This window comes from Nannospalax galili, unplaced genomic scaffold (genome assembly GCF_000622305.1).
Source record: "Nannospalax galili isolate Female #2095 unplaced genomic scaffold, S.galili_v1.0 scaffold32, whole genome shotgun sequence".
NCBI lineage: Eukaryota > Metazoa > Chordata > Mammalia > Rodentia > Spalacidae > Nannospalax > Nannospalax galili.
The window spans coordinates 1,065,158-1,081,323 of NW_008335297.1; the positions used below are offsets into that span (position 1 = coordinate 1,065,158).

Here is a 16,166-nt window from a genome sequence, read left to right on the forward strand (position 1 = left end):
ACAATGTCTCACACTCACAAAGTAAATCTGACACCAACGTTAAAAAACTAATTTCACAAAAAAATATAGACTTCTGGCTTCTCTTGAAGAAACAACCAGAAGATGTGACAACAGGGGTATGTCTTGTACGCCAGGAATCTGCTGGAGCTGTGAACTCAGTAGCTGCCCACAGAACAGGTTAACTGTGGTTCCTTCTGCTCTAGTCTCTGCCTCTCTCTTGCCTGTTTCAGTTCTGTTCTTGCCCTTTATGTGATATCTTCAGAAGGCTTGGGGTGTGGTTGCTTCTAGGCTAATTGCCCTTGGAATAGTAACTTCTGGAGTTCTGTTAATGTTTCTGTCTTGGTTTTCTGTCAGGCTAAAGGAAGTGGCCACTCCACATGTCTTTCACACCTTTTTCTATATTACAGCTACCAGTCTGCTTTGGGTGGGAAGTCAAATGACCCTCTCTGTAAACACTTGGGATAACTTGAGGACAGGGACCTTTAAAAGGGTTGGGTCCATCTAAGGTATCAACATGGCACTTTTTTCTTGTTTTGACAGCAGTCTCATACTGTAGCCCAGGCTGGGCTTGAACTTATTAATATGGGTGCTGCTATTAAAGGTGAAGGAAAGGGTGCATCGGAATACACACAATTCCCCGGTGCTATTTTGTCATGGAAGAAGCTGGGATGAAGTTGCCTACTCCTCCCTTGGAAATTGTCTGATCTGGTCCTTATCTACAGATTTATCTCGAAGACTAGTTCCCAGCAGGGGGCTGATGCACTGTTTTTACCATTTGCTTTTTTAGTTGCCCATATAGGAAAGTCATTACCAAGTAGTCAATTAGCGATCTCTCCATCTCTCTATCCGTCCGTCTGTCCATCTCCCCTTCTTACTCTATTTGTGGTCATTAGCACAGAGATCTCATTTTATCTCCAGATTAGGGGCTTATCTCTTTCTCTTGCCTTACCCATTGCTGTTTTAATTCTTTGGAAACTACTTAAAACTGGAGTTGTGGATGTCATTAGCTGTCCATGTAGGTGCTGGAAACTGAACTCAGGTCCTCTGTAAGAACAACAAGTACTCCTAACGGCTGAGCCATTTCTCTGGCCCATGGAAACTGGACTTGTGTGTGGGTGTGCATGCCATGGAGCATGTGGTCAAAGCACTTCTAGTGGTCAAAAGACAACTTTCAGGAGTTGGTTTTCTCCTTATATCTTTCTGTGGATTCCAGGGATTGAACTCAGGATGCCAGGCTTGTTTGGAAAGCACCTTTAGCAGCTGAGTCATCTTTCAGGCCCCTGAAAACTGGAGTTATTGAAGCCAGGTGTGGTGGCTTACATTTGTATTATCAGTACTTAATGGGCTGAGGCAGGATTGCTGCCAGTAGGAGGCCAGCCTAGGCTACAGATTGAGACCCCTTCTCAAGGCCTGTCCATAGGAAGAAAGTCTTCCTTCCCCAAAGGAAGACTGGAGCTCTCCTTTCCAGGACTCCAGTGGGTGCTTTCCATTGCTGGGTGCTTACTTTGGGCATGTATACATCCATGACCAAAATCTCCCCCTCTTCTTCACGTTCGCAAGGCTTTTTATACTGTTGGCTGCTTCAGATGTACTCTGCCACTTAGTTGCTACCTCTGAGGCCATACAGGTGGGTAGTTACTTCATTCTGTGGCTGGGTTTTCAGGGTCTGGGGCATGAAGGCAAGGAGATGGGACAGAGGAAAAGGGTACAGGTTTAGTCCATGGTCACTTAGTTGCTTCTGGGCCCAAGCACAGTGAGGCAGAACATCGTGACAGGAGTATGTGGTGGAGAGTAGTAGACAGGAGGCAGAAAGAACCAGCTATTTTTGTTTAAGGCAGGGTCTCACTCTATAGCCTAGGCTGACCTTGAACTAATGACAATCCTCTTGCCTCTGCCTCCCATGTAGTGGGATTACAGACATGTGCCACCCTGGCAGGCTTAAGCTCATAGATTTAAGAATTTCTTGGGAGCCTGGCATAATGGTGCACACCATTTATTTTTATGTTTTTCCTTTTTGAGATAGGGTCTCCCTGTAGCCCCAGCTGCCTTGGAACTCACTATGTAGACTTGGCTGGCCTTGAACTCACAAAGAGCTTCGCTTGCTTCTGCCTCCTGAGTGCTGGGACTAAAGGTGTACGTCACCACACCTGGCAATAGTTTGTACTTTAAACCCAGAAAATTAATTTTAAAAAACCATGGTCTAACTTCAAGCCCATCATCATAGAGCTTATTTCAATGAAGTACTAAATAAGGACTCAAAGGTCTGACTTCCTTATCCTCTAGGCCACATCAAGAGCTGCTATTGTATAGTTAAGGAAAACAAGCTAGGCTTGACAACATTGTTTGGAACATGAACTCCAACTGTGAGCCGGGTAGTAAATGACTTTAACCCACTCCTGGGGAGCCCACTATAAGCACTGGCAGAACACTTCAGATAGCAAATGTCCAAAGGGTGCCCACCCATTTCTAGTAACTATCAGATGAAACTAATGTGTCCAAATTAAGGTAAAGGTCAGGAATGACATTAAGAACAGAATATTATGTGTAATTCCTCTAGGCACCAAAACTGGCTCTTCCATTAATGAAACAGAAGCACTTCTAGTTTCTGATCTTCTGTTTTTCTAGTTCCAAAAAGATTCTTTCTGGATAAGGTCAGGAATCACTAGGCTAAAGGTAGCTAGCTCCTTTGGATGTTGACTTGCTGCCTGAACTTTGAAGCTCTGTGATTTACTGCCTTAAGTTGTGTTGGGTAAGACAAGGGCAGGCTGAAAAGGGTATCCCTGCTTTGAGTTCTATTTGCTCTGTGGCCCATATTCAAAGACCTATTCTGTACTATACTATACGCAGTAAAAGTTCAACAACTCAGAAAATGGTTTAAAAACCAACAAAGGCCAGGCGTGGTGGCGCATGCCTTTAATCCCAAAGGCAGAGGCAGGTGGATCTCTGTGAGTTCAAGGCAGCCTGGTCTACATAGTAAGTCCAGGACAGCTGAGGCTACAGGGAAACCCTGTTTCAAAAACACCAAAAAATAAAAATAAAAAAATAAAAACCAACAAAACCCCCAAAACATAAAACCTTCAAAACTCCCAAACCTACAGGGGTTACAAAGTGACCCATCGCCTAACTGTTGATTTAAAATATCTGGTGACAGTGCTGGGGATACAGCTCAGGGGTGGATTGGTTGCCTAACACACCAAAGTCCTAGGTTTAATCCCCAGCACCATAGAAACACAATTTTGACTCATATATTAGAAACTCATGTCCTGTGCAGATTCAGCTCATTCCTACACTTTTTATTCGCGATACCAAAGTATCAGTTTATTAAGATAATATACTTTAATAAAATTTTAATCAAGAATACAAGTAAACTAAGCAAAGAGTCAAGAAAAATCACAACTCAAAATTCTGACATTTTAGGGAGGCAGAGTGAGTCAGATCTCTGTGAGATTACGGCCAGCCTGGTCTATATAGCGAGTTCCAGGCCAGCTGGGGCTACAAGGAAACCCTATCTCCATAAACAACAACAATAATCTGACATTTTCACATGCTATCATTTAGTAGTACGAAGTGCAAAAAGACCATCAAATGTTTAAGTGGAATGATCTCTAATCATAAACCACAATCAATTATGAACGCTAGAGAACATAAGTACAGAATGTTGCTCTCCAGCAGGGCAATTAAGATATTAATTGAACATTGGTATGTGGGAGGGTGACTATGGATTAGGAGGCTCTATATATAGAAAAAAATTCTAATTAAGATATTTTAAATTGATATTTTAGACGTTTATTTGCTACTAGAAATATGGTCTATCATTAAGTATTTTCCTTCACATAAATTCCATATATAAAAACTTATACAATCCTGGAATAACAATCTAGAATTTTTTTTTTTTTTGGCTCAAGTACCAATTCTTAAGAAGGTTCTCTAAAGACTTGAGTAGAAGCATCATATTCTGCAATGAAATGATTGAGTTCTGTAACGCACCGCTCACTTATTTCATGTAAATTCTGCCTAAGCGCAAACTGAATGGGCTTTTCTAATGAAGGATCTTTGTCAATCAGCATTTCCACCACCATCCCGAATGTTTCACAGTCCTGGTGGTATGCCTGTTCAATTTCCTCGGTTTTTGATGCTATTGCTTTAAGGCGATTTGTTATTTGGTCGTCATTAACTAATTCTGTGCCAACGGTTCTGTTTGACTCAGATTCTTCTGGTTGGTCCATAAATCCAATCTCAAACTCAGAAATTTTAGGCAAATCACTTCCATTTGATGTTTCTGGTTTTTCCACAGTCTGCTTGGACGTAGTTTTAAGAAGTTCTTCAGTGAGTCTGTTGGGTCTGTCTAACATCTTTGATGACGGTACTGCAGATGAACTTGAGGGATACATGTCTCTTGATGCTTTCAAAGACTGATCTGGTTTCTCTTTAACTTCTGGCTTTCCTTCACTGTGCCGTCTGTAGGAGGCATGAGCATGCTCAAGCTTTCTATGCTGAGATGGACGGGAAGAGTATGGTCTGCTTCGTTTCGGAGACTGCCTTCCCCTGCATCCAGATTTGCTGTGTGGGGAGTCCTTTCGACCTACACTTGATTTCCTGAAAAAACACACATCCCTTTTACGGGGAGACCATTCTCTTGAGCAACGGGAAGAGGAAGAATGTTTTCTTCTGAAGTCATCTTTCACGTCCCTGTACTCCCGCTGCTGGCTTATAGGAGGATTATCTCTTGTCCTCCTTGGGCCAGACTCATCCCTGGGGGGATTCTGAGGAGGCACTTCTTTGTCAGAAGGTCTTTTAGACCACATTTCACCTCTTCTGTTAGCTGATCCTGGGCGGTGACCAAAGATAACAGGGATGTGAAGCATGTGAGGTTTGGCTGGCTACAAGTTTGCCAATAGTCCTAGCAGTCCTTTGGTGGGTACTGAGGCATTGATGCCACTCATTCACCTGTGCCCTAGATAGATGGCAATCCAGAAGACATGAGCTTCAGTGTGGATTGACTGTGCAGGCTCCAGGGCGGGCTCTGGATTCCAGGGCGCTGGCATGCAGGCTCCCAAGGGAGTCGTTAGAGGCCTGGTTGGTATGTGCTGGTGAGTAGAAGTTAAGTATAAACTGTCTTGCATTATTTTCTATAGGATTGATGGACTTCTTACAACCACTTAGGGAAAGACAGGTACACGCCCCTTATAGGTCATAGAAATTAAAAAGGTGCTAAGAAGTTCAATACCTGTCTACACTAATACTCAAGAAGAGTCATTCTGTAAACCCTACTCTCCCCACGATGGCGTTGTCTCCCTAACTTGACTGAGATCTCCATCAGAAAGGGGCTTCTTCTACACTTTTTCCACTCCAGTCTCCCAAAGTGCCTAATACTGAGCTGGATATACAAAAATATTCAATAAAATTACTGCTTTCTGACTGATCTTGGGTCACAGAAGTGACCTAGCTCTGTACTCTTTTCGCCTGTTAAGCCACTAGAAAGAAGCAAACCTGTACCTTAAGAGTCAAGACTTTCCTTTAAGAAAAATCCACTCAATTCTGCAAGGGTAGCATTAATCACAGGATTCAAATGCAGCAGGAAACTCTGGGTTCTACAGCCACACCCCCTTGCAGCAGGCCTGTCCACCTCTGGGAAAACTAAAATGCTATATGGCTGACCTCATTCCTACACTCTGCACACAATATTGTTCAAGCATGATTTTTGCTTTGACAACCAAATTCTGAGCTCCTTGAAGTCATGAACTAAGCCACAGAATCGTATCAAACCAGAAAATGGCTAAACCAGCGCTCTAGATATCTGCAGATGAATATCAAAGCAACAAACATTTGATACCTTATCAATGAAGTTTTAATATCTTCATCAGGATCACATGGAAAGTATGGTGATCTTGAACCAAGAAATCTGAGAGCAAGGTTTGGTTTCTGTTCCAGGACTTGCCACAGATGCCAAAACCTTATGTCATTTCACATTTAAGTCCTGTATTGTGAAATGACATTGTAGTATTTACATATGGCCTACACACATCCCCTTATATCCCTTAGTGACCTAATCTCTAGACTACATAATCTCTAGACTACATTAACATAAATGCTGTGCATAGTTGTTATAGTATATATTTTTTTTTGTCTTTTTTGAGACAGGGTCTCCCTGTAGCCCCAGCTGTCCTGGAACTCACTATGTAGATCAGTCTGGCCTTGAACTCACAGAGATCCGCCTGCCTCTGCCTCCCAAGTGCTGTGATTAAAGGCGTGTGCCACTACGCCCGGCTATAGTGTATTTTTTAGGGAACTCTGACAAGAAAAAAAGTGTACACACACAGTACAGATGCAACCATAGTGGGCCTACATATATATTACACATAAACAAAACACCAGGTAAACAATGCTCAGAGTGCTGGAGAGACTGAGGTCTGTGAGAAGGGAAGAAGCTACAGCAGGGGTGCATGCTTCATTCTTCTAGATTCACTGCAGTAACTGGCACAGTACAAATTCAAATTTTGCCTTCTGGGACTTTCTGAGTTTTTCTTCTTTTGGGTTTGGAATTAAACCTAGGGCCTTGTGTATTCTGGGCACTGGCCTTGTGCTAGCACTGACCTGTATTTCTCAGCCCAGAATTTAACTTAAGCTGGGCATGATGGCTCAGGCCTTTAATCTCAGCACTTGGGAAGCAGAGGCAGGAGGATCTTTGTGAGTTTGAGGCCAGCCTGGTCTACATAGTGAGTTCCAGGACAGCTGGGGTACAAGGAGACCCTGTTTCAAAAAAGACAGGAAAAAAAAAACCAACAAAAAAACAAAGCTTTCCCCCTCACCCATGGTTAGTGGGATCTGCAGATGTAGAATGCATGGATATGGACCTAATTATATATTTTAAATAAGCTTTTCACAAGATTATAAGCTTGAAAGTTTAGGACTAAGAGAACTGTAGAATACAAATTTACACTTAAATGCCTAAATATCTCTTATACAAGGTATGAATAAAATATAACTTAATGCTTCCTATCCTCTTTTTCTCTGGTCTCTCGTCTTTCAATTTTCCAGATCATCTTTCTAGAGCAAAATTCCCACCAAGCTCTCCTTTGCTCAAAAAAAGGGTGTGGTAGCACATCTTTTTAATCCCAGAAGCAGAGGCAGGTATCTCTCTGTGACAGTGAGGCCAACCTGGTCTACATAGTAAGTTCCAGGCTAGCTGGGGTTACAGGGAGACCCTGTCTCAAAACAAAACAAAAACCCAAACAAAAAATTCTCTCCCACCATACTAGGCTTGGCACAAACCTGTAATCCTTGCAGCTGAGGATAGAGGCAGGAGGATCAGGATTTCAAGGTCATTCTTGGCTACACAGAGTTCAAGGCCAGTCAGGATACATGAGACCCAGTCCTAAAACAAAACTGTCCCTACTACAAGAAAATAAAACCCATAGCTGTGAAATAGTCATTGAAGAATCTTTATGCTAACCAGTAAACAAATTAACTTCTAACTTCTACTGGGAATGGAACTCAGGGCTTTGTGTTTCTTATAAATAAACACACACACACACACACACACACACACACAGAGAGAGAGAGAGAGAGAGAGAGAGAGAGAGAGAGAGAGAGAGAGCGCGCGCGAGTAGTAGCCCTCAGCCCCAACTACAAAACCAAGGCTTTGAATTTGCAATCTTCCTGTCTCAGTCTCCCAAGTCGTTAGGATTACAGGTCTGTGCCATTAAGCCTGAGCCTCTTGAAGGCTGGGACAGGACTATGCATGGCAGTCACCCTAACTTTTTCACTTACAGTATAAACTGTGGAGTCAGAATGACTAAGTAAAATCTTAGCTCAACCAAACATTAGTTGCATCATCTCAGGTAACTTTCTTTGCTTCACCTGTAAAGTGGGAATATTAACAGAATAGCCTTAAAAAGTTGTTGAAAACACAACTCAGCATAGTAACAAGCACACAGGAAGCTCCATCCATGAAAATATTTCTATCACTATTTCTAAGATTACCCTCTACAACACTCCCTGCACACACTGGGTTTGGTTCCCAGAACCCACATGGTAGCTAACTGTCCGTAATGCCAGTTCCAGGGGATCTGATACACTCTTCTGCCCTCCGTGGGCATTGCATAACATGGGTGCACTTACATCCATGCAGGGAAAACACTCATACCCCAAAAATTTAAGACGAAAAACAAAAATCCAAAACAAAATAGTATAGTTTTAGGAGGTTAACCCAGGTTCTCAATCTGGTCATCAACTACCTCCCTGAGCCTCCTTATTTCCCACTTATTAGTTCACAATAGATCAACTTTAAAGGGTTGTTGGATTAGAGGTCAAACTGTATCCACAGTTGCTGCATAGTTGATTGATAATAATAGGATTATTAACAGCCACATTTTACGGAACGATGGCTATAATGTAGTTTGCACTAATGTGAACGCTGGAAAGAAAAAAAAAGGGGAGGAGGACTGAACAGCCCCGGAGAAGTGGTTTTTACCATCAACTTTGTGGAACTACATATATATTCTGAGCTCTTGGGCAGGATACATCCGGACCGGCTGTTTACAAAGCAGCAGGGACAAGAAAAAACAAAACAAAACTTCATAGGCACGTGCAGTCAGTACCGGCTCTGGTGTGTGTCTGAAGAAGAGAGCAAAACTTCGTATTGGTCTCTCCCGGTGTGACGTTGAGGCCACCCCAAGGACGGGCCAATAGGCTTCGGTAGGGAGGACCCAACGGCGACAGTTGAAGGCATGTCAGGGCTCTCCCCTTTTCTACCAAAGTTTGGAGGGTCGTCTCTCGAATTAAGTACATCTTGACTCATTCGCCTCCCCCTTTCTATAAATTCCCTGTTGAACCAGATTTCTGAGCCGTGAGGCTGGGAAAGAGAAGAGCGGGGCTCTAGTCCAGCCCCAGTGTGACTCTGGGGTTTCATTTTCCCTTTCTGCGTTTCCAGTTACCCTATTCTAAGAAAGGAAAATAATCGGTCTGGAGGCGGGAAGATGCCCCGTCGGAACCTCCAGGAGTCTCGGATCCGGCGGGTGTGGCCGGCCCTCCCAGCGGGCGGGTGTGTGGACCAGACAACCCCTACCCTAAAGCTCAGCTCCCCGCGGGGCTAGTGGCTCTGACCCGGACGCGGACGCAGGCGAGTCCCAGCGACCCGCGTTGGCGACAAGGGGCTCTCGCCTTGGAGGGATGGGGAAAGAAGGCCAAGCTGGAGTCTGGGGTCCGGGACCCGAGGCCCGGGACACTCCCAGCGGCGCCCAGGCCTGGATGAGAAAGGCCCGCGAGCCTCGCCGGCAGCGCCCGAGCGCCTCAGGGAAGCAGATTCCGTTCAGCCTTCCGCGCCGCACCCTGAAGCCTAGCTCCCTCGCCGCCCCGTCAACCTTTCCCCGCCGTTCCGGAGCTCACCTCGCCGCTGGTCCCGGGACCCTCTTGGTCACCGCCAGCCGCCAGGAGCCCCTCGGAAACAGAGAAAAAGCGAACGCCTTCACTTCCGGAAATAACCTAGGACGACCACGGAGCTGGCCCCCAGCCCGCGACCATAGAGGAGAGGCCGCTTTCAGGCCGCAGCCCCCTCAACCCCACGACCTCCCTGCTGCCTAGAGCGGCCACGCCGAGCGGAGCAGTGGGCACATGCGCACTAGGACCGGCCACGCCCCTCTAGGCCAAAGCCAGGGACTCGCAGCCAGAGGGCGAGGTGGGTGCTGTCATTTAAGTGCTGCTCCTGGGCAGTATTTCCTCATTCAGAGGACACTCCTTTGTTCAGAAAGTAAAGTACTACTTTCTTACTGCTCCGGGTGTGCTCCACAATAAACTTTTTTTTTTTTTTTTTTTTTGGTCTTTTTGAGACAGGGTCTCCCTGTAGCCCCAGCTGTCCTGGAACTCACTATGAAGACCAGGCTGGCCTTGAACTCACAAAGATCCGCCTGCCTCTGCCTCCCAAGTGCTGGGATTAAAGGCATGCGCCACCACGCCTGGCTCACAATAAACTTTTACTTTCACATTTTATGCAGAATATTACAGAACCAGAACTAGAGTTTAAAGTTTCATTTGTGGTGTGGAATAAAATGACTTTCTCTCGTTTCCCCCTCCCTGCCATTCCCCATCCCCGTTCTGGATCAGTTGAAAAGGCATGATTGCTGCGTATTCAAAATCGATTAGACATTTTAAGTTGTTAGAGATGGGGCTGCAGATGAAACTCAGTTGGTGAATGTTTGCCTAGCATACTTGAAGTCCTACGTTCATTCCCAGCACCATCTTACCCAACTGGGTGTTGTGGTATTTGCTTGTAATCCCAGCACTTGGGAGGTAGAGGCAGAAGGATCATAAGTTCAAGGTCATCATCCCCTGTGTAGCGAGTTTGAGACCTGTCTGGGCATCTAAAAAAAACCTTAAAGATGTCTTTTCCTGGGGCTGGAGAGATGGCTCAGTGGTTAAGACTGCTGCTTTTGCAGAAGACCCAGTTTCAATTCCCAGCACCCACATGGCAGCCAACAACTACCTGTAAATCCAGTTCCACGGGATCTGATGCCCTTTTCTGGCCTTCCTGGGCCTTGCAGGACATAGGTGTACTTAACACACATGCAGGCAATACTCATACATGTAAAAGAAGAAATAAAAAATATTTAAAACGAAATGTCTTTTCCTCTCAGATTGGTAGAGTAAAAATGCTCTGTGCTAATGCAGGGCAGTAGTGTGAACATACTTTGTGGAGAATAATTTGGCAAATTGTATAAACTTTTTTCCTTATTGTAGTAGGAGAGGCATAACAGAATTTACCATTTTAATCTTTAATTTTCTTTTTCTTTTGAGACCCAGGTTTTGTATCCCAGGATGGCCTTAAACTCAAGAGCCTCTCATACCAGACTCCCAAATGCTTGGATTACAGACGTGTCCTACCACAACCATCCATTTTTAACTTGTGCTGGGAGTGAACTCAGGGCCTTGCATATGCTAGGCAAATGCTCTTCTGCTGAGCTACACTCACAGCTTGACCACCCATTTTTAAATGATTTTACAGTTCAGTGACATTAAGTATACTTGCATGATTGTGTATCTATCACCACTATCTACCTCCAAGTCTTTAAAATATTCCCACACTAAAGATCCACTTCTATTAAAACCACATTTATTAGCTGGGCGTGGTGGTACATGCCTTTAATGCCAGCACTTGGGAGGAAGAGGCAAGTGATCTCTGTGAGTTCAAGGTCAGCCTGGTCTACCTAGGGAGTTCCAGCCTAGCTGGAGCTATAGGGAATCCTGTCTCAAAAAGACCGAAAAAAAAAAAAAAAAAAAAAAAGAGGAACATTTATTAAGCTGGGAGTGGTACATGCTTATAATTCCAGCTGAGAAAAATTGCCTTGAGCTAGCCTGGGCTACATAAAGAGTATCAGACATGCATTGGAGAGATTGCTCAGAGGTTAAGAGTACTTGTTGCTATGCAGAGGTCCTGGGTTTGGTTCCCAGCAACTATGTGGTATTTCACAGCTGTAAATCTAGTTCCAGGGAATCTGACACCCTCTTCTGTCCCCTACAGGCACTATGGGCACCACATTCATGTGCTACCATACCTATGAACAATGGTCACTCTCAAGAGGACAGATCCCACAGGCCATGCACTCCTGTATATCTTAACCTGGGCTAAAGAGTTAAGAAGCTGTCTATGTAGCTAGAGAGACAGCACAGACCTTAAGAGCACTTGCTGCTCTTATAGAGCACCCAAGGTCAGTTCCTGTCACACACATGAGGTGGCTTTCAACTGCCTCTAACTCTAGCTCCATGGGATCTGATGCCCTCTTCTGGCCTCTGAAGGCACCTAAAAACACAGCAGAAACACACACACACACACATACACACACACACACACACACACACACACACACACACACACACACAGAGAGAGAAATATACACCATTAAAAAAAGAAGCTGGGCACTGTGGTGCATACCTTTAATCCCAACACTCAGGAGGCATAAGCAGGTGGATCTCTGTGAGTTCAAAGGCAGCCTGGTCTACATAGCAAGGCCAGGCCAGCTGGAGCTACAGGGAGACCCTGTCTCAAAAAGACCAAAAAAATTTTTTTTCTATCCCCTAAAAGTTTATCAAAGTCTGATATTTTCTCTAAAGAGGGTCCCTTCAGCTATCTCTTTCTCTTCCTATCTTATTATTCTCACTTATATTTTGTTTGGTTTTAATACTTATTTTTTGTTTTACGTGTATAAGTATATTGCCTGCATGTAGGTAAGTGCCCCCGTGTCATGCAATGCCTTTGGAGGTCAGTGAAGGGTGTCAGATCCCTTGAAACTGGAGTTACAGGTGGTTCTTAGCTGTCATGTGGTGCTGGGAATTGAACCTGACTCCTCTGCAAGAGCAGAGCAGCCAGTGCTCTTAATTGCTGAGCCATTTCTCCAGTCCCTTGTTTTTTTTCTGTTTTTTATTTTTATTTTTTTGAGACAGGGTTTTCACTATGTAGTTTTGGGTGGTATTGAACTCACTATGTAGACCAGGCTGGCCTTGAACTCACAGAGCTCTGCCTGCTTCTGCCTCCTGAGTGCTAGGATTAAAGGCATACACCAGCACATCTGGCTTATTCTCTTTTTACAAAAATATTTTATTTATTTATTTATTTATTTGTTTGTTTGTTTGTTTATTTATTGAGACAGGGTCTCCCTGTAGTCCCAGCCAGCCTGGAACTTGCTAAGTAGACCAGGTTGGCCTTGAACTCACATTCATCTGCCTCTGCCTCCCAAGTGCCACTACAGGAAGCTTATTATTTTTATTTTATGTATGAGTGTATTGCCTGCATATATGTAAGTGTACCCATGTTGTACAATGCCTAGGGAGGTCAGAAGAGGGCGTCGGATCCCCCAGAACTGGAGTGACAGACGATTGGTTGTTAGCTGCCATGTGGGTGCTGGGAATTGAACCTTGATTCTCTGCAAGAGCAACCAGTGCTCTTTACTGCTGAGCCAGCTCTCTGGCCCTTATTACTCTTAATGAAGCTCTTTTCCAGGTTTTAAAAGAAAGTCTCTCCTTCCCTTTAAGGTCTCAGTCACATTTCCCTTTCACATATACTTTACCATTTTCTGTCTGATACTCTCCTTTCCTTGAGGCCTGATCATGGTCTCAGGCCCTTTCTTCTAATCAGTCTCATTCTTGGAGGGTAATTATGTGTTACCTCCTGTGCTGGATAGCTTTAGTGTCAACTTGACACACCTGGGTTGAGGGAGCCTCAATCGGGAAATTGCCTCTATTGGACTGGCCTGTGGCCATGTCTGAAGGGCATCTTCTTGATGAGTGATGTGGGAGGGCCCAGCTCACTGTGGGTGGTGCCACCCATGGGCAGGTGGGCCTGTGTTGCATAAGAAAGATGGGTACACTTACACACACGCAGGCAATACACTCATACACATAAAAATAAAATATTAAAAACAAAACAAAAAAAATGCCTTTAATCCCAGCAGGAGGGAGACAAAGGCAGGTGTCTCTGTGAGATCAGGACAGCCTGGTTCATACAGCAAGTGTTAGGCCAGCTGGGGTACAGGAGACCTTGCCTCAAAAAGACCCCCCCCCCAAAGTTTTAATAAGCAATAAAAACTTAATTGAATTTTTTAAAAACTTGCTGAATTTAGCTGATTAATATATATATTTTTTTTTTTTTATGGTCTTTTTGAAATAGGATCTCCCTGTAGTCCCAGCTGGCCTGTAACTTGCTATGTAGACCAGGCTGACCTCAAATTCACAGAGATCCCTGTGCCTCTGCCTATCAAGTGCTGGGGTTAAAGGCACCAAGTCCAGTGCTCTATTATTATATTTATCATGTAGCAAGACCCTGTTTCAAACTTCCCCCATTCAACAACAACAAACCAACCAGTTATTTATACAGACTTATTTTTTTGCCTTTTTGAGACAGGGTCTCCCTGCAATCCCAGCTGACCTGAACTATGTAGACCAGGCTGGCCTTGAACTCACAAGGATACACCCGCCTCTGCCTCCTGAGTGCTGGGATTAAAGGTGTGCACCACCACACCCGGCTATATACAGACTTAATTTTATAGTACTTTCTTCCTAATTCCCATACTTTATCACAACTGATCTTTGACATAACCTCAGGAAATTGAAATTTAGAAAGATTGGATATATTACCAAGTTAATATGTGGTAGAGCTAGGCTTTGAAGATGGTTCTTCTAATCAACTTCATATTAGGCTTTTGTGAAAGACCAACCAGTTTATTGGAGCATCTATTATATGTCAGTGCAGTGCAAGAATTTGGGGGATCAACAACCCCAAACAAACCGCCATTAGGGCCTCTGGTTGCTAACACAGGTAGATAGTCTCAGCTTTGCTTTCTTTACTTAACTCAGAATCCCTGCATTTTCTGTTGCAGCACCTTGCTCTTTCTCTTCATAGCAATTATCATATTTCCACGGCAAGTTTGAGTTCTGTATGCCCAGCCCCCATACCTCAAGTTTTAAGCGCCAATGGGACAGACTCCATATTTTCCTATCAGCGTATCTCCATTCCACTAGAGTGGCATGTAATAGAACCCAGTAAATTAAGAGAGCTGGAGATATGGCTCAGTGGATAAGAGCACTTGCTGTGAAAGCAACAAGACCTGAGTTCAAATCTCTAACACCCAGGTAAAAAGCCAGGCAAGTGGCTGGAGAAGACAGCTCAGTGGTTAAGAGTACTGGCTGCTCTTGTAGGGGACCAGGGTTCAATTCCCAGCACCCACATGGCGACTAGGAAACCGTCTGTAACTTCAGTTCCTAGGGAATCAGAGGCTCTCTTGCCTTGTACATATGGTACACTTGCATACAGTAAAAAAACAAAAAAAAAAAACCCCAAAAATATATATGTTTTGAGACTGGACCTCTCTGGGTAGCCCAAGCTGGTCTCAAACTCACAATGCCCCTGCTTTCCCCTCTGCAGGGCTTACAGGAGGGAGTCACCGCAAATTCTGGAATCCTAGCCCTTCATCAAGCATCCCTTGATCAACAGAAAGCAGGGCATGCCTCCACCCAGGACTAGGCTCCGCTTTGGGACTTCCATAGCCACGCCCCTTCCCCTCTGCCAACGGAGGGCCTCAGCCTCGGGCCCACCCTCTCCGTGACGCAGGCGCTAACGCAGGCGCAGCGGGTGCGCGCTGTTTCCGGGAGTCGGCGCCGCGGTCGGTTCTTTGGATGCTGCTGCGGCCGCCGCTGCTCGCTGCGGAACTCTGCGCGTGGAACGGCGGCGGCCCGGGCGAGGCCAGAGTTCCGGCCGCGCTGCAGAATGGAGATAATCCGGAGCAGTGCGTGTCCGCTGTGTACCTGCCGGGGCTCCGCGCTTATCTAGCCCGCTAGGCCCAGACCGCGAGCTGCACGTTAGGCGGGGCCCAGCAGAGTCTGTCCCTTTGGGCTTTGCATCCTCTGAAACCCATCCGCCTCTTGGGGGCCTGTCCCTCTGGAAAACGTGCACCTCTGGGACCCTTGCCTTTTTCTTGCCCGCACCCCCCGCTCCCCCAGGCCTTGTCCCTTTCCAGTCTGGGCACCCTTCAGAGCTTCGCCTCCTCTGGTCCAGCCATCCCTGGAGTTCTCGTCCCCGCGTGGTCTTTGCACACCTCGGAGATTTCTGCAGCCGCTGCACAGCCTCAGGGACTTGTCCCCCATCTCCCCCCCGCCACCAACCCTTCTCCCTCTCCCTTTAGGAGTCGGTGGGCAGAAAAGCAGACCACCGGTTCTGAGCCTGTTCTCGGTCTCTCCGCAGATTTTAAGAGTAATCTTCACAAAGTGTACCAGGCCATAGAGGAGGCTGACTTCTTCGCCATCGATGGGGAGTTTTCAGGTATCCCTACCTTGAAGCCCCGGGCTTGCACCTCTGTGCTAAGTCTTTTCCCTTCTCAGTCCCCTAATTTATCTTGCCTGTCGGCGGCTCCTTACTTACTCTGCCTTTGGGCAGGTTGCATATGTGTTCACGTTTCCTCCTAAAAGTTTCAAAAGTATTTAGATGTATTGGTTTTATGATTGGTCAGACTGAGGGTTGTGGACAAATATAGCTCTGGTGCTACCTAAAACAATTTCTGTACATGGTTAGAAAGCTGGAGGTTTAGGGTGAGGCCTTTTTTTTTTTTTTTTTTTTTTTTTTTTTTATTTTTGAGACAGGGTCTCCTTGTAGCCCCAGCTGTCCTGGAACTCACTATGTAGAC

The 16,166-nt window shown here is 45.3% G+C and overlaps 2 protein-coding genes and 1 pseudogene across 6 annotated transcripts in view; 1 reads left to right on the forward strand and 2 right to left on the reverse strand.

Moving 5' to 3' along the window:
* The window catches only part of Bfar (bifunctional apoptosis regulator), a 38,342-nt gene extending 28,816 nt beyond the window's left edge, over positions 1-9,526 (reverse strand). The window contains exon 1 of one of the 2 annotated variants that reach the window (XM_017797349.2): positions 9,388-9,526. The gene's annotated coding sequence lies outside the window, so the exon portion shown is untranslated. The remainder of the gene's footprint in view (positions 1-9,387) is intronic. The other variant, XM_017797348.2, reaches the window with a different exon arrangement.
* Positions 3,333-9,511, reverse strand: LOC103731557 (annotated as a pseudogene).
* A 5,571-nt stretch (positions 9,527-15,097) lies between the features above and the next one.
* Parn (poly(A)-specific ribonuclease) overlaps positions 15,098-16,166 on the forward strand; it is a 219,066-nt gene continuing 217,997 nt past the window's right edge. For 2 of the 4 annotated variants that reach the window (XM_029561999.1, XM_029561998.1), the window contains exons 1-2: positions 15,098-15,272; positions 15,728-15,805. In XM_029561999.1, the coding sequence (XP_029417859.1) occupies positions 15,254-15,272; positions 15,728-15,805 (97 nt within the window). In that variant the 5' untranslated portion in view covers positions 15,098-15,253. The remainder of the gene's footprint in view (positions 15,273-15,727; positions 15,806-16,166) is intronic. The other 2 variants (XM_029561997.1, XM_008829899.3) reach the window with 2 other exon arrangements.